The sequence below is a fragment of the Chiloscyllium punctatum genome, chromosome 7 (genome assembly GCF_047496795.1).
Source record: "Chiloscyllium punctatum isolate Juve2018m chromosome 7, sChiPun1.3, whole genome shotgun sequence".
In the NCBI taxonomy this organism is placed as follows: domain Eukaryota; kingdom Metazoa; phylum Chordata; class Chondrichthyes; order Orectolobiformes; family Hemiscylliidae; genus Chiloscyllium; species Chiloscyllium punctatum.
The window spans coordinates 130,400,247-130,422,283 of NC_092745.1; the positions used below are offsets into that span (position 1 = coordinate 130,400,247).

Below are 22,037 nucleotides of genomic sequence, written 5' to 3' on the forward strand. Positions count from 1 at the left end.
TGAGAAAAGTCCTAATCTATCAAGCCTCTGCTTAAAACCCAACCCCTCTATTCCTGGCAACATCCTTGTAAATCTTTTCGAACTCTCCCCAACTTAATAATATTCTTCCTGTAACAGGGCTACCAGAATTGGTCACAGTATTCCAGAAGAGGCCTGACCAATGTACAACCCCAACATGATGTCCCAACTCCTATACTCAAAGGTCTGAGCAATGATGTCAAGTGGTGGATAGATTCTTGGTAAGTAAGGAGTGGGGTAGGTGGCAACATGCAGTAATCAGATCAAAATAGTCCTAATGGCAAAGCAGGATTGAGGGGTTGAGTGGCCCCATGCTCATAAGTCACTTATTCATTCATTGCACGTGCAATTCTCCCAGCAGTGTTACAAACAGCACTGAAAGCAATAATTTCCATTAAATTTCCATTGACTACATCAAAACAGCAACAACAGTCTGCACAATAATCTTAGTAAGATGCCTCACAGGAGAGATTATCAAAAATGTGCCACTGAGTCTTGTGAGGTTGCGTTAGAGCAGGTTTACTCAATCAGTAAGTTTTAAGTTGCATTTCAGAAAAGGTCAGACAGAGAGGAACCTTCAGGTCTACAGCAGAAAACACAGTCACCAAGGGTAGAGTGACAAAACATGAATAGAAAGTGCTGGAGAAACTCAATAGGTCTGGCAGTATCTGAGGAGAAAGAAAGTTTATATTTCGAGTCCAGTTTAACTCTTCTTCAGAATGGTTCTGAAGAGAAGTCACATTGCACTTCAAATGTACATTGTTTCTCTCTCCTCAGACCTGCTGAGTTTCTCCAGCAATGTCAGTGTTTGTTTTAGATTCCACAATCTGCAGCGTTTTGCTTTTCTTTTATTTGATGTGATGAAAATTAGACATGCACAAGAGGGTAAAGATTCTGGAGGGTCTGGAGGAGGATACAGTGATAGAGAGGGGATGAAGCCATGGACAGATTTGTAAATGAGCTGCACAGTGAATAACCATGAAATACAGTAAGCACGCACCATGAATGCCAGAGGACAGGAGTGGATGTTGGCATGGTAAACACAGCAGTTGCTTTCAGTTGCATCTTTCCAGTTGATTGGACATTCCTTTTCCTCACAAAATCTTTTGGCTTCGCTTGCATTGCTGTGTATTAACAAAGCAAATATGTGTGAAACAAAACAACATTGGAATCTTTTCAAAGTAAAACAAAGTACATTTTGTGCTTGTTAAAAGCCATTCACTTAATAGAGAATTAGTATTGTTATATACACTTAACATCATCCAATGGTGGGCATTGTAGTACTTGACTAATCAAGCTGGTGTAAATTGATTAAAGTTCACAATAGACCTTTTCTGATAGAATCCAGAAATCGTACAGATCAGAAAAAGCCATTCTGCTCACCATGACTATGCTTTTTTTTAGAAAGTTATCCACATTCTCTCAGCCATCAAAACATTGCAAATATTGTCTCTTTGATATGTATTCAATGCTCTTTTCAAAAGTTATCAATGAACCTACAAAACCTTCTTAAGGAAATAATTCAGAATCAATCCAACTCAAAATATGTTTTCCCCCCTCATGTCATTGCCTGCTTTTTTGCTGATTCTCATCAACCCATGCCCTTCGGTTACCAATCCTCCCGCACCCAGAAACGGTTTCTCCTTATCTGCCAACAGCATGATTTTGAACTCTTTGCGCAAAAAACTTGATGGTTTATAGTCAAGCCTCAAGTGCTCAAAGATCAAGGCACAAAGGTACCGCAGCAGAATTCCTGATGAAGGGCTTTTGCCTGAAATGTCGGTTTTCCTGCTCCTCGGATGCTGCCTGACCTGCTGTGCTTTTCCAGCACCACTGACCTCCAGCATCTGCAGTCCTCACTTTCGCCTACAGCAGCAGAAAGTTGAGTATCGAGTTTTATATTTTCATTGTTTATTCACAGGACATGGGCAATGCTGACTAAGTCAGAATTTATTATCCATCATAATTTCCTTTGAACAAGTGGTGGTGAGCTGCCCTGTTAAAAGGTAATGGGGAGAAAAACACCTTCAGAGGAACTGAATGGGCAAATTCTCAACCAAAGAATGAAAGCCTAAGAAGTCATGTGTCTACAAATTCATGTCATAGAATCCTTACAGTGTGGGAATTAGCCATTTGGCCCTTTGTGTCCACACCAACCCTCTGAAGAGCATTCCATCCAGATCTGCCCCCATCCCAGCATTTTCCCATGGCTAATCCATCTAGTCTGCACATGCCCAGACACTATGGGCAATTTAGGCAAAAGTGAGGACTGCAGATACTGGAAACCAGAGTTGAGATCAGAGTCATAGTGTCATAGAAATGAACAACATGGAAACAGACCCTTCGGTCCAACCCGTCCATGCCGACCAGATATTCCAACCCAATCTAGTCCCACCTGTCAGCACCTGGCCCATATCCCTCCAAACCCTTCCTATTCATATACCCATCCAACTGCCTCTTAAATGTTGCAATTGTACCAGCCTCCACCACTTTCTCTTACAGCTCATTCTATACACATACCACCCTCTGCATGAAAACGTTGCCCCGTAGGTCTCTTTTATATTTAGATTAGATTACTAACAGTGTGGAAACAGGCCCTTCGGCCCAACAAGTCCACACCGACCCGCCGAAGCGCAACCCACCCATACCCCTACATCTACCCCTTACCGAACACTACGGGCAATTTAGCATAGCCAATTCACCTGACCTGCACATCTTTGGAATGTGGGATGAAACCGGAGCACCCGGAGGAAACCCACGCAGACACGGGGAGAATGTGCAAACTCCACACAGTCAGTCGCCTGAGGCGGGAATTGAACCCAGATCTCTGGCGCTGTGAGGCAGCAGTGCTAACCACTGTGCCACCGTGCCGCCCATAATCTTTCCCCTCTCACCCTAAACCTATGCCCTCTAGTTCTGGACTCCCCCACCCCAGGGAAAAGACTTTGTCTATTTATCCTATCCATGCCCCTCATAATTTTGTAATCCTCTATAAGGTCATCCCTCAGCCTCCGACACTCCAGGGAAAACAGCCCCAGCCTGTTAAGCCTCTCCCTATATCTCAAATTCTCTAAACTTGGCAACATCCTTGTAAATCTTTTCTGAACTCTTTCAAGTTTCACAATATCTTTCCAATAGGAAGGAGACCAGAATTGCACGCAATATTCCAACAGTGGACTGTTGTCCTATAGAGCTACAACATGACCTCCCAACTCCTGTACTCAGTACTCTGACCAATAAAGGAAAGTATACCAAACACCTTCTTCACTATCCTATCTACCCGCGACTCCACTTTCAAGGAGCTATGAACCTGCACTGCAAGGTCTCTTTGTTCAGCAACACTCCCTAGGACCTTACCATTAGGGCTTTTGCCCAAAACTTCAATTTTCCTGCTCCTCAGATGCTGCCTGACCTGCTGTGCTATTCCAGCACCACTCTGATCTAAACTATGGGCAATTTAGCATGGCCAATCCACCTAACCTGCACACCTTTAGACCATGGGAGGAAACCACACCCAGAGGAAACCCACACAGACACAGGGAAAATGTGCAAACTCCAAACAGACAGTTGCCTGAGGCAGGGATTGAACTTGGGTCCCTGGTGCTGTGAGGCAGCAGTGTTAACCACTGTTCCACCCATGATGATTTTATCAGCAAAGAATCCGAAGGAATAAAAAGGAATCGAAAGGAGACAAAAGAAAATAACTCATCAGAGTCCATGATCCCCACCGCCTTTTGGCTGACCACTTCAACTCCGCCAAGGACATGCAAATGGCTGACCACTTCAACTCCGCCAAGGACATGCAAATCCTAGGCCTTCTCCACCATGAAACTCTAGCCACCAGATACCTGGAGGAAGAGCACTTCATCTTCCACCTTGGGACCCTCTCCAATCACACAACATCAATGTTGATTTCACCAGTTTCCTCATCTCCCCTCCCCCCATTTCATCTCAGATCCAAACTTCCAACTCGGCACTGCCCCCTTGACCTGTCCTACCTTCCTTCTTCCTTCCCACCTATCTGCTGCACCCTCCCCTCTAAACTATCACCATCAGCCCCCACTTTCATCTACCTATTGCATTCCCAGTTACCTTCCCCCCAGCCCCAGCCCCCTCCCATTTAACTTTCAGCCCCTTTGCTGAGTGAAATAGTGGAAATTACGAGTTCTCTTTCACTCACTCACACATTTTAACAGAGTATGAGGCAAGATGAGCTTTTCTGGGTGTTTATTTTAATTAACAGAGGGGTTCAACCTCCACATTGTAACAATTGGCAAGTGGACCCTGACTAGTAAAGGCAATGTGATGTAGAATGAGTCAGCATTGAGTGTCCCCCAAACGTTTTGTTTTACTTGAAGTGGGTGCAATTTATACACTTACTTATGTTATTTGCAAAGCACAGGGGCCCATTGTAACCCTTAGAACACACGAGTGAGCCAAGCCACAAGAGTGAATGATAATCCTAAATTGGTTGTTAGTATAACTCTTGGGACAATTAGGATTGATTAGCAAATATTGTTCTCAGTAATTGTTAAGGGTTGTTCTCAGTAATTGTTAAGGGTTGTTCTCAGGGTTGTTAAGAAGGCGTATGGTGTTTTGGCTTTCATTAACAAGGGGGATTGAGTTTAAGAGCCATGAGATTTTGCTCCAGCTCTATAAAACCCTGGTTAGACCACACTTGGAATATAATGACCAGTTCTGGTCACCTCACTATAGGAAGAATGTAGATGCTTTAGAGAGGGTGCACAGGAGATTTACCAGGATGCTGCCTGGATTGGAGGGCATGTCTTATGAAGAAAGGTTGAGGGAGCTAGTGCGTTTCACACTGGAGAGAAGGAAGAGAGGTAATTTGATAGAGGTGTACGAGGTAATGAGAGGCATAGATAGAGTAGATAGCCAGAGACTTTTTCCCAGGGCAGAAATGGCTGTCACAAGGGGTCATAATGTTAGGATGGTTGGAGGTAAGTATAGGGGAGATGTCAGGTAGGTTTTTTACACAGCGAGTGCTGAGTGCATGGAATATACTGCTAGCGGTGGTAGTAGAGTCAGAGACATTAGGGATGTTTTAAGCAACTGCTGGACAAGAACATGGATGCAGTAAATTGATGGGTGTGTAGGTTAGCTTGACCTTAGCTTCAGATAAATGCTTGGCACAACATTGTGGGCTGAAGGGCCTGTACTGTTCTATATTCTATGCTCTAACACCAGTTTAATAACTTCCAAAATAACTTAATATTTGACCACACTTTAAATCGGTATTAATTCCATTGCTAAATTGTAATTATTTTTCTCTCATTATATTTCAATGGAAAAATACATGTAGATTTTTCAAATAAGTACAAATGCTAACTTTAGCCTGAGTGATGACAGTGTGGTAAGCGTCTCAGTGGTGGTCAAACAATCCAACCTCTAATGAGAAACATTCTGCTAAAAAGGGGCACATTCAGATTGTGGAAGATACAAATAGTCATCTCATGGAGACTGCTTTTTGCTGTGAGTTCAAGACATATTTTCAGAAGAGAGTGAAAATTGTAATAAGGTTGATGTTCCATTATTTCCCCAATGGAGAATGATGATGCAGTGAGTAACATTGATGGTGGTTTCAAAAGAAAAGGGGAAATTCTGTTCCTTCTCATTCATTCCTACCTGTATTTCAGAATTCCATTTGTGACAGCCATCTGATAGAAGTCATTGGAGGCAGAGACAGAGTAGGTGACATTGAATTCCTCCCCACTCTGCACTTTCTCAGGAGGCCTGATGACCCAGTTCATCTCCAATCCTTAAAACAGAGAGGAAGAAAATCACAATTAACAGGGCTCTGTAATTACATAAATACACAGATGAAAAACCAACTAACCCTTGGTCTTCAGTCTCTATAGTCAAAAGGTTGAGTAGATATTCCAACGTTTTCTTGTCCTTTTTCCCTTGGAGACCATGCCTTCATTGGGTGGAAATGTGGTGCTTTCAAAACCAAACCTGGAAGAATGCACTGTATCTCTCTTCAGTCCCATTGCTTCACTGACAGGTGTCGGTTCACTGGATGGCTGCCTTGTGATACAGAGTAATGCCAACAGCGTGGATTCAATTCCCACACTGCCTGAGTTTACTGTGAAAACCCACTTTCTCACCTTCTCCCCTCACCTGACTCTTTGGTTAGACAACTGATCACCTCTCTTCACTGACTGTAGCACAAATTTGCATGTATTGTCCAGTTACTAATTTGGCCAATCAGCTATTTGTGATTGCGATGACCAGGAAATGCCTTTTTTAAAAGTATGTTTACATGTTCTTCCATTCACCTCTTTGAACAAAAAACTGACCAGGTATCCCTAATCTTTCAAATTCAAATCATGGAGTCATAGAGAGAAAAATATGTACAACACAAACAAATCCTTCACTCCAACTTGTCCATGTCAACCTGATATCCTAAACTAATCTAGTCCCATTTACCAGCACTTGGCCCATATCCCTCTAAACCCTTCCTATTCATATACACATCCAGATGCCTTTTAAATGTTGTAATTGTACCAGCCTCCACCACTTCCTCTGGCAGCTCATTCCATACACGCACCACTCTGCATGAAAAAGTTGCCTTTTAGGTCCCTTTTAAATTTTTCCCCCTGACCTTAACCTATGCCATGTAGTTTTGGACTCCCCCACCCCAGGGTTAAGACCTTATTTTACCTATTCTTTACTCTGAGAGAGTAGTAGGGGCGTGTAACACCCTGCCTGCAACAGTAGTAGACTCACCAACTTCAAGGGCACTTAAATGGTCATTGGATAACCATGGATGATAATGGAATAGTGTAGGTTAGATGGGCTTCACATTGGTTTCACAGGTCGATGCACTGTACTGCGCTTTAATGTTCTATATTCAATGTTCTCTACTCCACATGATTTTATAAACCTCTATAAAGTCACCCTCAGCCTCTATCGCTCCAGGGAAAACAGCCCTAGTCTATTCAGCCTCTCCCTATAGCTCAAATCTTTCAAACCTGGCAACATCCTTGTAAATCTTTTCCGAACCCTTTCAAGTTTCACAACAGCAGGGAGACCAGAATTGCACATAATATTCCAAATGTGGCCTAACTAATGTATTGTACAGCCACAACATGACCTTCTAACTCCTACATTCAATGTGCTGACCAATAAGGGCAAGTATACTTTGTGAATGGAAATCATGTCTCATGAACTCGATTAAGTTTTTTGAAGAAGTAACAAAGAGGATTGATGAGGCCAGAGCAGTAGATGTGATCTATATGGACTTCAGTAATGCGTTCGACAAGGTTCCCCTTGGGGGACCAGTTAGCAAGGTTAGATCTCATGGAATACAGGGAGAACTAGCCATGTGGATACAGAACTGTCTCAAAGGTAGAAGACCTGTTCATGCTGACTAGATATTCCAACGTAATCTAGTCCCCTTTTCCAGCACTTGGCCCAAGTACCTCTAAACCCTTCCTATTCATATGCCCAAAGGGTGGTGGAGGAGGTTTGCTTTTCAGGCTGGAGGTCTGTGACCAGTGGAGTGCCACAAGGATCGGTGCTGGGTCTACTACTTTTCACCATTTATATAAATGATTTGGATATGAACAGAGGAGGTATAGTTAGTAAGTTTGCAGTTGACACCAAAATTGGAGATGTAGCGGACAGTAAAGAAGGTTACCTCAGATTACAGCAGGATCTTGATCAGATGGGCCAATGGGCTGAGGAGTGGCAGATGGAGTTTAATTTAGATAAATGTGAGGTGCTGCATTTTGGGAAAGCAAATCTTAGCAGGACTTATATACTTAATGGTAATGTTCTAGGGAGTGCAGGTTCATAGGTCCTTGAAAGTAGAGTCACAGGTAGATAGGATAGTGAAGAAGGCATTTGGTATGTTTTCCTTTATTGGTCAGAGCATTGAATAAAAGAGTTGGGAGGTCATGTTGCAGCCGTACAGGAAGTTGGTTAGGCCACTTTTGGAATATTGCGTGCAATTTTGGACTCCTTCCTATTGGAATGATTTCAGGAAACTTGAAAGGATTCAGAAAAGATTTGCAAGGATGTTGCTAAGGTTGGAGGATTTGAGCTATAGAGAGAGCTGAATAGGCTGGAGCTGTTTTCCCTGGAGCATTATAGTCTGAGGGGTGACCTGATAGAGGTTTATATAATCATGAGAGGCTTGGATAGGATAAATAGACAAGGTATTTTCCTTGGGATGTGGGAGTCCAGAACTAGAGGGCAAAATTTTATGGTGGGAGGGGAAAGATATAAAAGCGACCTAAGATGCAACTTTTTCATGCAGGGGGTGGTGCATGTACGGAATGAGCTCCCAGAGGAAATGGAGGAGGCTGGTACAATTTCAACATTTAAAAGGCATCTCGATGGGCATATGAATAGGAAGGGTTTAGAGGGACTTGGTTCTGGAAAAGGGGACTAGATTAGGTTGGAATATCTGGTCAGCATGAACAGGTTAGACCGAAAGGTCTATTTCTGTGCTGTACATCTCTATGCCTTTTTCACTATACTATCTACCTGTAACTCCACTTTCAAGGAGCTATGAGCCTGCTCTTCAAGGTGTCTAGGTGTATAAAAATAACTAAATATGAAGCATTCAGACCATTATTAAAATTGAAGAATCATTTCAGTGCCTCTATATCATTTTATAGATTTATTATCGGTAAAATAAAAGATCTATCTGGTTGTAGGGGTGGGATTCAAGGGCGGAGATGTGGGAAGTGGAGGAGATACGCTGGAGGGCATTGTTGACCATGGGAGGGGAAATTGCAGTCCTTGAAGTAGGAGGCCATCTGGGATGTCCTGGATTGGAATTACTCCTCCTTGGAGTAGATGTAGTGGAAGTGGAGGAATTGGGAGTAAGGAATAGTGTCTTTACAGGTGGGAGGATGTGTAGTCCAGGTAGCTGTGGGAATTGGTGGGTTTGGAGTAGATGTCCGTGTTGAGTTGATTGCTCGAGATTGAGATGGAGAGATCCATGATGGGGAGAGAGGTGACTGAGATGGTCCAGGTGAACTTGAGATCAAGGTTGAAGGTGTTTGAGAAGTTTATGAAGTGTTCAACATCCTTGTGGGAGCTCGAAGTAGTGCCGATACAGTCATTGAAGTAGCGGAGGAAAAGATGGGGAATGGTGCCGGTGTAACTGCTGAAGATGAACTGTTCCACATAGCTGACAGAGAGCAGGCATAGCTGGGGCCCACATGAGTGCGCATGGCTACCCCTTTGGACATTCCTGATGAATGGTCTTATGGTCTTAATAGTTTATGTTCGAAATGTCGACTCTCCTGTTCCTGGGATGTTGCCTGACCGGCTGTGCTTTTCTAGCGCCACACATTTTGACTCTGATCTCCAGCATCTGCAGTACTCACTTTCCCCTGGCCTGTATAGGTACCAATGATGCCACGCTATGCCCTAAAACATGCACTCTCGTGGTTGGCAAGATAACCAAGGGCAACCAAGATAACCAAGGGCAGACTGGGAACAAAGTTTACACAACTCCCCCCTAACTGTCAGTGGGACCCATCCCTAGAAACAGGTTCAACCTACAGCTGGGTTCCATTTCATCAACATCCAGCTCAGGACCAGGTTTTTGGACAGAAGTCAGACAGCATTGGAGACATAGCTCCTGAAGCTGAGAACTAGCAAGGGTTATTCATCCTGGAGTATCGTGCTCCGACGAATTTCACCTCGATTACCAGCAGGACCTGCTGGCGTCATTGATGGGGATTTTCGTAATGTTTTTATGGTTGTTGTGTGGAATATTCCAGCTGCACACTCACAATGCAGGGTTTCCTTCCAGACTTGTCCTTTAGAACATAGAACATAGAAAAGTACATCCTTACTCGGTCTGGCTGACATGTGATTCCAGACCCACAACAATGTGCTTGACTCTTAACTGCCCTCTGGGCAATTAGGAATGGGTAATAAATGCTGCCTAGCCAGTGATGCCTTCATCTTGTGAATGAATAAATGAATAAAACATAAAATTTAGGAATAAAAGATAGCATTTGGCCCTTTGAGATATTCTGAAATGTTGTGCCCTGTTGAACAGTGGATTCAGAGACCCAAACAAACTTGGAGAAGACAATGAAAAATCTCATTGTTAGAGATAGGTTAGGGTCAATTCAACTGACATTTAAAAAGATACAAAAGTAACATGCTTGGTTTGGCCAATATGTGATTCCCGTTCTACACCAAAAGGGAAGGCAGATGAACTTGGTTAGGAACATGGGACTGGGATATCATAGCAATTATGGAAACATGGCTCAGGGATGGGCAGGACTGGCAGCTTAATGTTCCAGGATACAAATGCGACAGGAAGGATAGAAAGGGAGGCAAGTGAGGAGGGGGAGTGGTATTTTTGATAAGGGATAGCAGTATGGCTGTGCTGAGGGAGGATATTCCCGGAAATACTGAGGGAAGTTATTTGGATGGAACTGAGAAATAAGAAAGGGATGATCACCTTATTGGGATTGTATTATAGACAATAGTCAGAGGGAAATTGAGAAACAAATTTGTAAGTAGATCTCAGCTATCTGTAAGAATAATAGGGTAGTTATGGTAGGGGATCTTAACTTTCCAAACATTGACTGGGATTGCCATAGTGTTAAGGGGTTAGATGGAGAGGAATTTGTTAAGTGTGTACAAGACAATTTTCTGATTCAGTATGTGGATGTACCTACTAGAGAAGGTGCAAAACTTGACCTACTCTTGGGAAATAAGGCAGGGCAGGTGACTGAGGTAACAGTGGGGGAGTACTTTGGGGCCAACGACCATAATTCTATTCGTTTTAAAATAGTGATGGAAAAGGATAGACCAGATCTAAAAGTTAAGTTCTAAATTGGAGAAAGGCCAATTTTGACGGTATTCAGCAAGAACTTTCGAAAGCTGATTGGGGGCAGATGTTCGCAGGTAAAGGGATGGCTCGAAAATGGGAAGCCTTCAGAAATGAGATAACGAGAATCCAGAGAAAGTATATTCCTGTTAGGGTGAAAGGAAAGGCTGGTAGGTATAGAGAATGCTGGATGACAAAAGAAATTGAGGGTTTGGTTAAGAAAATGAAGGAAGCATATGTCAGGTATAGACAGGATAGATCGAGTGAATCCTTAGAAGAGTATAAAGAAAGTAGGAGTATACTTAAGAGGGAAGTGAGGAGGGCAAAAAGGGGACATGAGATAGCTTTGGCAAATAGAATGAAGGAGAATCCAAAGGGTTTTTACAATATATTAAGAACAAAAGGGTAACTCGGGAGAGAATAGGGCCCCTCAAAGATCAGCAAGGCGACCTTTGTGTGGAGCCACAGAAAATGGGGGAGATACTAAATGAATATTTTGCATCAGTATTTACTGTGGAAAAGGATATGGAAGATATAGACTGTAGGGAAATAGATGGTGACATCTTGCAAAATGTCCAGATTACAGAGGAGGAAGTACTGGATGTCTTGAAATGGTTAAAAGTGGATAAATCCCCAGGACCTGATCAAGTGTACCCGAGAACTCTGTGGGAAGCGAGAGAAGTGATTGCTGGGACTCTTGCTGAGATATTTGTATCATTGATAGTCACAGGTGAGGAGCTGGAAGACTGGAGGTTGGCAAACGTGGTGCCACTGTTTAAGAAGGGCGGTAAAGACAAGCCAGGGAACTATAGACCGGTGAGCCTGACCTCAGTGGTGGGTAAGTTGTTGGAGGGAATCCTGAGAGACAGGATGTACATGTATTTGGAACGGCAAGGACTGATTCGGGATAGTCAACATGGCTTTGTGCGTGGGAAATCATGTCTCACAAAATTGATTGAATCTTTTGAAGAAGTAACAAAGAAGATTGATGAGGGCAGAGCAGTAGATGTGATCTATATAGACTACAGTAAGGCATTCGACAAGGTTCCCCATGGGAGACTGATTCGCAAGGTTAGATCTCATGGAATACAGGGAGAACTAGCCATTTGGATACAGAACTGGCTGAAAGGTAGAAGACAGAGGGTGGTGGTGGAAGGTTGTATTTCAGACTGGAGGGCTGTGACCAGTGGAGTGCCACAAGGATCGGTGCTGGGCCCTCTACTTTTTGTCATTTACACAAATGATTTGGATGTGAGCATAAGAGGTACAGCTAGTAAGTTTACAGATGACACCAAAATTGGAGATGTAGTGGACATTGAAGAGGGTTACCTCAGATTACGACAGGAACTTGACCAGATGGCAGATGGAGTTTAATTCGGATAAATGCGAGGTGCTGCATTTTGGGAAAGCAAATCTTAGCAGGACTTATACACTTAATGGTAAGGTCCTAGGGAGTGTTGTTGAACAAAGAGACCTTGGAGTGCAGGTTCATAGCCCCTTGAAAGTGGAGTCGCAGGTAGATAGGATAGTGAAGAAGGCGTTTGGTATGCTTTCCTTTATTGTTCAGAGTATTGAGTACAGGAGTTAGGAGGTCATGTTGCAGCTGTACAGGACATTGGTTCGGCCACTGATGGAATATTGCGTGCAATTCTGGTCTCCTTCCTATTGGAAAGATGTTGTGAAACTTGAAAGAGTTCACAAAAGATTTACAAGGATGTTGCCAGAGTTGGAGGATCTGAGCTACAGGGAGAGGCTGAACAGGCTGGGGCTGTTTTCCCTGGAGCGTCAGAGGCTGAGGGGTGACCTTATAGAGGTTTACAAAATTATGAGGGGCATGGATAGGATAAATAGACAAAATCTTTTCCCTGGGATCGGGGAGACCAGAACTAGAGGGCATAGGTTTAGGGTGAGAGGGCAAAGATATAAAAGAGACCTAAGGGGCAATTTTTTCACGCAGAGGGTGGTGCGTGTATGGAATGAGCTGGCAGAGGAAGTGGTGGAGGCTGGTACAACTGCAACATTTAAGAGGCATCTGGATGGGTATATGAATAAGAAGAGTTTGGAGGGATATGGGCCAGTGCTGGCAGGTGAGACTAGATTGGGTTGGGATATCTGGTCGGCATGAGCGGGTTGGACCAAAGGGTCTGTTTCCGAGCTGTACATCTCTATGACTCTATGACTATAATTGCCTCTTACTTATCCTCTGGAGTGTTATAAAAGGCATTTGATTATCCCAAAGCAGTTGTAACGAATAGGCATTAAACTGGATTGGATTAATGAAGCTGAAAAATAAGGACCTGTACAGGACATTGACAGGCATCTTTGTATCCTCTTTGGCCACAGGCGAGGTTGCAGAGGACTGGAGAATAGCCAATGATTTCCCATTGATTAAGAAGGCTAGCAGGGATAATCCTGGATATTACAGGCCTGTGAGCTTCATGTCGGTGGGTGAGAAATTATTGGAGAAGGTTCTCAGGGACATGATCTAAATGCACTTAGAAGCTAATAGACTTATTAATGATCGACAGCATGGTTTTATGCGGGGGCAGTTGTGCCTCACTAACTTGATCGAGTTTTTTGAGGAGGTGACAAAGATGATTGATGAGGAAAAAGCAGTTGATGTTGTCTACGTGGACTTCAGTAAAACCTTTGACAACATCCCTCATGCCAGACTGCTATAAAAGGTGAGCTGGCAAGATGGATATAGAACTGGCTTAGTCATAGGAGACAGAGGGTAGCAGTGGAAGGATGCTTTTTGGAATGGAGGGTTGTGATTAGTGGTGTCCATCGGGATGAGTGATGGGACCTCTGCTGTTTGTGGTCTACATAAATGATTTGGAGGAAAACATACTTGTTCTAATTAGTAAATTTGCAGATGATACTAAGATTGGTGGAGTTGCAGATGGCAAAAAGGATTGTCAGAGGATACAGCAGGATATAGAACAGTTGGAGGCATGGGCAGAAAGCTGGCAGATGGAGTTTATTCCAGACAAATGTGAGGGGATGCATTTTGGAAGGTCAAGTACAGGTGGAAATTATACAGTGAATGGCAGAACTGTTCGGAGTATTGATATACAGAGGGATCTGGGTGTGCAGGTCCACAGATCACTGAAGGTGGCAACGCAGGTAGATAAGAGAGTAAAAAAGGGTTTATGCCATGCTTTCCTTCATTGGAAGGGGCACTGAGTATAAGGATAGACAAGTTATGCTGTAGCTTTATAGAACTTTAGTTAGGCCACACTTGGAATATTGCACACTTTCTGGTCACCAGACTACCAGAAGGATGTCGATGCTTTGGAGAGAGTAAAGAAAAGGTTTACCAGAATGTTACATGGTTTGGGGAAATTTTAGCGATGAAGAAAGACTGGGTTTATTTTCACTAGAACGCAGGAGGTTATGGGGTGACCTGATAGAAGTTTATAAAATTGTGAATGGCATGGATGGAGTGGAAAGTATGAGGCTTTCTTTCAGGGTGGAAGGTTAATTACTAGTGGACACAGGTTCAAGGTGTGGGGGGTGATGTGTGAGGCAAGCTCTTCACTCAAAGGATGGTGAGTGCCTGGAATGTGCTGTCAGAGGAGGTGGTGGAAGCAGACGCAATAGCAGCATTCAAGAAGCACCTAGGCAACTACATGAATAGGAAGGGAATAGAGGGATAAGGATCCTGTAAGTGAAGACAGTTTTGATATGGAAGGACAAAATGTGTCGGCAAAGGCTTGGAGGGCCGAAGGGCCTGTTCCTGTGCTGTATTATTCTTTGCTCTTTCTTCTCGACTGTGATTCAGCCAGAGTTGGAGTATTGTGTGCAGTTCTGGTCACCACACTATAGAAAGGATGTGATTCCACTGAGGGGAGTGCAGATGAGATTCATCAGTGTATTACCTGAGATGGAACTGTTTAACTTTGAAGAGACGCTGGATAAGCAGGAGTTGTTTTCTCTGGAGCAGAGGAGGGGGATCTGACAGAACTCTGTCAGAATCTGACAGAAGACAGAAGATTATGAGGGCCATGGACAGTGTGGATAGAAAGCAGGTGTTCCCCTTAGTTGAAGGGTCAATAATAACTGGACAACATTTTAAACTGAAGAGCAGGAGGTTTAAAGGAATTTGGTTTCTCACCCAGAGGGTGATGGGGCATGGAATGTACTGCCTGGGACGGTAGTTGAGGTGAGAAAACTCATAACCTTTAAAAAGTACTTGGGTGAGCACTTGAAGTGTCAGAACATTCAAGGCTATGGACCTAGTGTAGGAAGGTGGGACTAGTATAAATAGATTGGTGCAGACCTGATGGGCTGAAGGACGTCTTATGTGCTGTACATCTCTGTGACTCTCTAAATAGAGATGTACACCATGGACAGCACTTGCCAGGGTTCACATCTCACAGGAAACAAAACCACAAAATAGTCTGGGGGTAAGGAAACTAAGTGAAAACGTACAAATCACTATAGTCAGACTAGTTTAATTCAATTGATGACAATAGTCAGTATAGAACATAGAACATAGAACAACACAGCGCAGAACAAGCCCTTTGGCCCTCGATGTTGCGTCAACCCATGAACTATTCTTAGCTCGTCCCCCTACACTATCCCATCATCATCCAGGACATTTATTTCAGGACATTTATTTTACTACTTGATCACTGTTATAACTTTCACTCCAATCTATAAGTTTAACTTAAGTCAAATCCTGACTTGCTAAATTGAATCTTCAATTAAATAAAATGTGTTATTGATAAGAAAGAAATCTATTTTTTGTCATACAGTTTTCATAAGGAATTTGTACATTGCACCAAATGCTTTTCAGCAAGTACTAATATTTCAAGCATTGGTCATTACTTTTAAGTCAGTCGTGGGTATCATAGGTTTTATTTTCTGAAATGATTTCTAATAAAGTTTTAATTTAAAAAACATTTCCCAGTCGATCACATGTACATATGGACTGTGCCTTAAAGGTTACAGGCTTTCCCCAGGAAGTAACAGAGGATCTTACCAGCACAGTCGATCATGTTATACTCATCTGGGTGCTCCATGGGCCAACAGTCATACTCTGTGTTGTCTAAGTCATGCCAACATTGAATAACCTTAAAGAAAGATTAAGCCTTAACAGTCACATTTGCATTGTTTTCAATTGTCATCTCACTTCTGGAGAAAATTGTTTCTTGCTTTGACTTTATCAATTCCTTAAATATCTTAAACACCTCAGTTGGGGAATGGAGAATTGTTCCTTTACCAATGTATTTAACACCTTTTACTTTATTCCTGGGCACCCTCACCAGCTGTTCCACTCGCTTCTCCTCACTCTGTCACTAACATAAAAAAACATTATTTTCCAGCTCCTTTCAATTCTGAATAAGAGTCATATTTGTCACGAAAAATTAACTTTGATTCTCTCTCCACAGATGCAGGCAGACCTGCTGAGTCTCTCCACGGTTCCCTGTTTTTAATTTATGGCCTTTATTTCACTGGGAATGGATTTTAAAAATAGGGAGGTTTTGCCAAAACAGTGAAGGGCACCAGTTAAATGACACTGTGAACAGTTTTAGTCCCCTTGGGTAAGGAAAGATTGGAGGCAATTCAGGGAAGGTTCTTTGGAGTGATTCCAGGTATGGAGAGACTGTCTTATGAGGAGAGGTTGGGTAGATTTAGCTTGTACACATTGGAGCTTAGAAGAATGTGTGGAGATTAGATTAGATTACTTGCAGTGTGGAAACAGGACCTTCGGCCCAACAAGTCCACACCAACCCTCCGAAGAGCAACCCACCCACACCCATTTCCCTACATTTACCCCTTCACCTAACACTATGGACAATTTAGCATGGCCAATTCACCTAACCTGCACATTTTTGGATTGTGGGAGGAAACCGGAGCACCCGGAGGAAACCCACGCAGACATGGGGAGAATGTGCAAACTCCACACAGACAGTTGCCTGAGGCAGGAATTGAACCCGGGTCTCTGGCAGCTAACCACTGTGCCATTATGCCTCCCAGGTGATTGTCACCTGATGAAGGAGCGGTGCTCCAAAAGCTAGTGTGCTTCCAATTAAACCTGTTGGACTATAACCTGGTGTTGTGTGATTTTTAACTTTGTCCAACACCGGCATCTCCAAATCAAGATTCATCAGAGACTTGACAGGTTAGCTGTCAAGTGGTTGTCTTCCCCTGTGGGAGAGTCTAGGATCAGAGTGCATCATCTCAGAATAGTCCCATTTGGTTTAGTTAGGCCACATTTTGAATATTGGAGAGGTTTACCAGGATATTGTTGGATTGGAGTTAATGAGCTATAAGGAGTGGTTGGAAAAACGTGGATTGTTTTGGAGTCAGAGGCTGAGGGACGACCTGATAGACGAATTAACATGAAGAGAGGCATGGATAGGGTGGATAGTCAGGGTCATTTATTCTGAGAGTGGAAATGTCAATTACTAGGGGGAATGGGTGAGAGGGGGATAGTTTAAAGGAGATGTGTGAGGCATGGTTTTATACAGCTGGCAGTATGTGCTTGGAATGGATTACCAGAGTGGGTGTTAGAAGCAGATGCGATAGCAACATCTAAGAGGCATTTAGACAGACACATGAACAGGCAGAAAATAGAGAGATACAGACCATGTACAGACAGATGGGAATAGTTTAGAATGGCATTATAGTTAGCACAGAAATAGTGAGCTGAAAGGGCCTTTTCTCGCACTGTACTTGTATCTACATATTTATGGAAAGGGGGTCAGCCATTTGAGAAAGGGCTGTGGAAGAATTTCTTCTCTCAGAGGGGAGTGAATCTGTGGAATTCTTTATTGCAGAGGGAGGCAAGACTGAGTCGTTCAGCTGAGATAGATAGATTTTTAATCCTTATGGGGAGAAATTTCAGGAAAGTGGAGTTGAAGGTTATCAGCTCAGCCATGATCTCGTTGAATGGTGGAGCAAACTCGATGGGCTGATTGGCCTACTTCTGCTGTTACTTACCCATGAAAAAAATAAAAGAAAGAAAGATCATAACTTAGTCCACAATTTCACTGATTAATATTTTATTGCATTGCAAGCATTAGGAAGAATGTTTCACTCCGCTAAGTCAGGGCTAGGAGTAATTGATCCAATTTATCTCCCATAAGGGTATCTTCTTTAGGTTGAGTTTGACACAAAACCTGGCTCCAAACTCAGTGAAACTCATTAAACAGGTGGACTGTACAGATTCCTCAACCTCTGATCCTGAGCATCACATTAACTGGATTAATCTCATCGCTATGATAGATGAGGAACGGACAATCATTTAAGATGAGAAAGGGCCGTCATCTCATGCTGACTGACTGACTGACTGGCTGGCTCTCTGGAGTTTTAAAGAACTTGTATTTTCATCAAAAGACACTACAGCAAAATCATATCATTGAAACAAATAGAATCAGACTCTGTGTTTGAGCAACTGGTCAAGGAGTATACCATTGTGCTCTTTGTCTGTACATTTGATACTCAGTAAGATCTTCATTATTTCCCACAAACAGCTCCTCTCTGTTTCCAGTTGGTCATCATTAATAAAAGTCATCATTCATTTACACTTATTTCAGTTAAATAAAATTAATCTATGCTATGCTTTCCATGCTAATCAACATTATAATATTTCAGGAACTAACCAAGCTTACTTACCATGAAGAAAAGAGGGAAGATTTGTAAAACATCGCAGCGTCTCTTATGTTCCATTGCTGGTGGATTTGCAGTGTTTTCTCAGTAGATGGTCCTGCTGTTTCTGTCCAGGTCTGTCACAAACACTTGATTATGGTTTTTTTCTTCCAATCACTGACAGGTAGAGTGGAAGTTGATTAATCATTATCTCTAGTGGCCATGCTTAAGGTCCCTGCTGTCAAAGGAAGCCAAAAAAAACCTAACAATCTTTAGCAGATGGCTTTGTTATCCTAATCAGAGAAATAACGTGTTTGCTCCCTCTTTGGATGTCAACAGCCGCTAAGAATATTTTTTAGTAATGTTGGTTTGCAGTCACCATGTCTGGTGTCATTGAGAAATACAGGGGAGGGGCGGGTGGGTACTGAGGAATACTTTTCATTGTTTCTTGAGGTTTGGGAGTCAAAAGCAAGGTTGTGGTATCAGGTCATAGTTCTGAAAGGTTAGTGCTCATGTTACATTGGTTCTGCCACACATCACACACATAGTCTGAGCTTGGTTCCAGCTTTCAGAGGGAGCAGATGTATCTATAAAAGCTCCCTGAAGTCTTGCGTCATCCTGCCTGGCCAAAAGCATTTGGACTTATTGTGGTCGTGCAAAAAAATTCTTGTTATCTCAGAATACCTTCTCTTCTGTGTATTCTCTACAGTGATCTGTTGTCTATCACTAATCACAAGGTAGGCCCAAGACAAAGGAGACTTGGTGACAGTGCATTACCCCAGGTAACCAATGTCATATACTGATAGATAACTAGTACTACATGCTGATAAAGATAATTAATACCACATACTGATAAAGGTAACTAGTACCACATAATGATAAAAATAACCTAGTACCACAGTCCAATAAAGGTAACCAGTACCACATTCTGATAAAAATAATTAACACCCACATATTGATAACAATGACTAGTACCACACACAAATAAAGATAACTAATTACCACATATTGATAAAGATGACTCATACCACATACTGATAAAGGTAACTAGTACCACAAACTGATAAAAATAATTAATATCCACACATTGATAAAGATGATTAGTACGACATACTAATAAAGATAACTAATACCATATATTGATAAAGATGACTAGCACCACATACTGATAAAGGTAACTAGTACCACATACTGATAAAAATATTTAATACCACATCCTGATAAATGTAATTAGCACCACATATTGATAAAGATAACTGGTACCACATACTGATAAAGGTGGTAGATAACACAAAACGCAGATATCAGCTGGGGAAAATACCACAAAGTCCATCATTTGTTTCCTGTTGCTAATTGCCATTAGGAGGTGTCTGTTATACCCATCATCATGATGTTAGGAAGGGAGTTCCAGGAGTTTGACACAGTAACACTGAAGGAACAGTGACATATTTCCAAGTCAGAATGTTGAGTGGCTTGGAGGGTAACTTGCAGAAGGTGGTGTTCCCGTGTATCTGCTGCCGTTGTCCTGTGAGGAAGCTGAAGTCACAAGTTTGGAAGATGGTGTCCAAGGAGAGTCACTGCAGTGCATCTTGTAGATGTGTCACAGTGACACTGTGTATCAGTGATCGAGGGAGGGAAGGTGATGGGCAGAGGGTCAATTAAAAGGTTTCCTTTTCCTGGATGATGTTGAGGCTTCTCAAGTGTTGTTGGAGCTGCACCCATCCAGGCAAATGGGGAGTATTCCCTTTCACTCCTGATTTGGTCCTTGTAGCTGGTGGACAGACATTGAGGAGTCAGGAAGTGAGTTACTTGCTTCCTAGCTTCTGATCTTCTCTTGAAGCCACTGTGTTTATATGGCTAGCCCAGTTCAGTTTCTGGTTAGTGGTTACACCAGGATGTTGATATGGGAAATTCAGTGATGGTAATACCATTGAGTATTAAGAGGATGTAGATTGACTTTCTCTTGTGGGAGATGGTCATTGCCTGGCATTTGTTGGCATGATGCTCTTTTCCTGAGTCCTAAATAAAGACTGAACTGTTGGTGGGCTAGCTGAGGCTGAATAGCGACTACATATTTTTAGGAGGCAGAGAAGGAAATGGGAGAGAGTTGATCATATTGAGGTAAAGAAAGTAAACATTTTAGTGGGTAGCATTATTGTAATAAAGACACTTTATATCGAGGTGCTGAGGTGCTCCCTCTACGTGCTACTGGTAATGGTTTATTGACCATCCCTTCTCAAGTTGTTAATTGAAATAATCCAACATCCCCAAGGATCAATTAATGACAAGAATCCAGCTGATATCACCTCTCCACTATCCAGCCCAGAGAATACAAAAGAAACAGTGAAGGATCAGAGATACTTGCACACAAAGAAATTGAGGGCCAAATGCTGTCCAGCAAGGGGGCTGTACCATGCTGAGAAGCTGGCATGACCTGGGCAGACAGCATCACCCACAATTTCTGACTTTCACAAATAGACTGGCCACAGTGTGTCTTGGTAAATATAACATGTCTGAGATCTAGGCCGAGTAAATATTCTGCATTCAACACATTTGATGCAGGTATCCACCCAGGTTTGTATGTGACTAACCAGAGAATGTACCTGACAATATACGGTGCTGTTATATAACGAATTAGCATGAAGAATTTTTATGGAATCATGGAATTTTTCAGTACAGACAAAGGCCATTCAATCATGTCTGTACAAGCTCCTAAAAGAGCTACCCAGCTAGTCCCACTCTCCAGCCTCATTTCCCTCACCATCTAAATTCATTGCTTTCACATATAAACCAAACTCTCTTCTGAAACCTCTGATGGAATCTGCCCACACCTGCTCTCCCAGGCAGCATATTCCAAATCCTAATAACTCTCTGAGTAAAGAAGTTTCTCCTTGTCTCACGCCCAGCTCTCTTGCTGACAATCTTGAAATTATGACCCCTAGTTACTGACATACCAACTAATGGAAACAGAATATCCTACTTTCCCCTGTCAAAATTGTTTGCAATTTTGATCATCTCTGATCAAAAGATCACCTCTGAACCTTCTCTGTTCCAAGTAGAATAAGCCCAACCTCTCTAAACTGTCCTTGTATCCAAAATCCCTCATTCCTGGCACCATTACAGTAAATCTCCTTTACACCCTCTCCAGGGCTTTAACATCTTTCGTTAATGAAGGCCAGAGTTATACACAATGCCCCAAATGTGGTCAGACCAATGATTTGAAGAGGTGTAGCATCATGCCTTGTTTTTATACTCTATGCCTCTGTTTATAAACCCAAGGATCTTATAAGTTTGACCACCTTCAGAGAATCATATACATGAGATCCTTCTGCTTCAAACTTATGCCATTGAGCCTGAATTCTCTTTCCATGTTTCTTCGACGAAAGTGCATTACCTCATTCTCTAAGGAATTATTATAATATACAATCCCCCAACACAGGATTTCTTCAGTTACTTTGTGCCCATGCTTTTGCTCCTGCTACCTGTATCTCTAATACCTACAATTGCTTTAATTCTTTGGTTTAATGCATGTGAGATTGCTGGTTTAATAAGGAGAAAGTGAGGACTGCAGATGCTGGAGATCAGAGCT

At 42.5% G+C, this 22,037-nt stretch overlaps 1 protein-coding gene across 1 annotated transcript in view; it reads right to left on the minus strand.

The window, feature by feature from the left end:
• The window catches only part of LOC140479490 (atrial natriuretic peptide receptor 2-like), a 103,373-nt gene extending 84,823 nt beyond the window's left edge, over nt 1–18,550 (minus strand). Inside the window, exons 1-4 of the mRNA XM_072573323.1 lie at nt 18,476–18,550; nt 15,837–15,927; nt 5,665–5,797; nt 1,019–1,142 (exon numbers count right to left, since the gene is read on the minus strand). Coding sequence (XP_072429424.1) covers nt 1,019–1,142; nt 5,665–5,797; nt 15,837–15,927; nt 18,476–18,529 — 402 coding nt within the window. The 5' untranslated portion in view covers nt 18,530–18,550. The remainder of the gene's footprint in view (nt 1–1,018; nt 1,143–5,664; nt 5,798–15,836; nt 15,928–18,475) is intronic.
• Between the last annotated feature and the right edge of the window lie 3,487 nt (nt 18,551–22,037).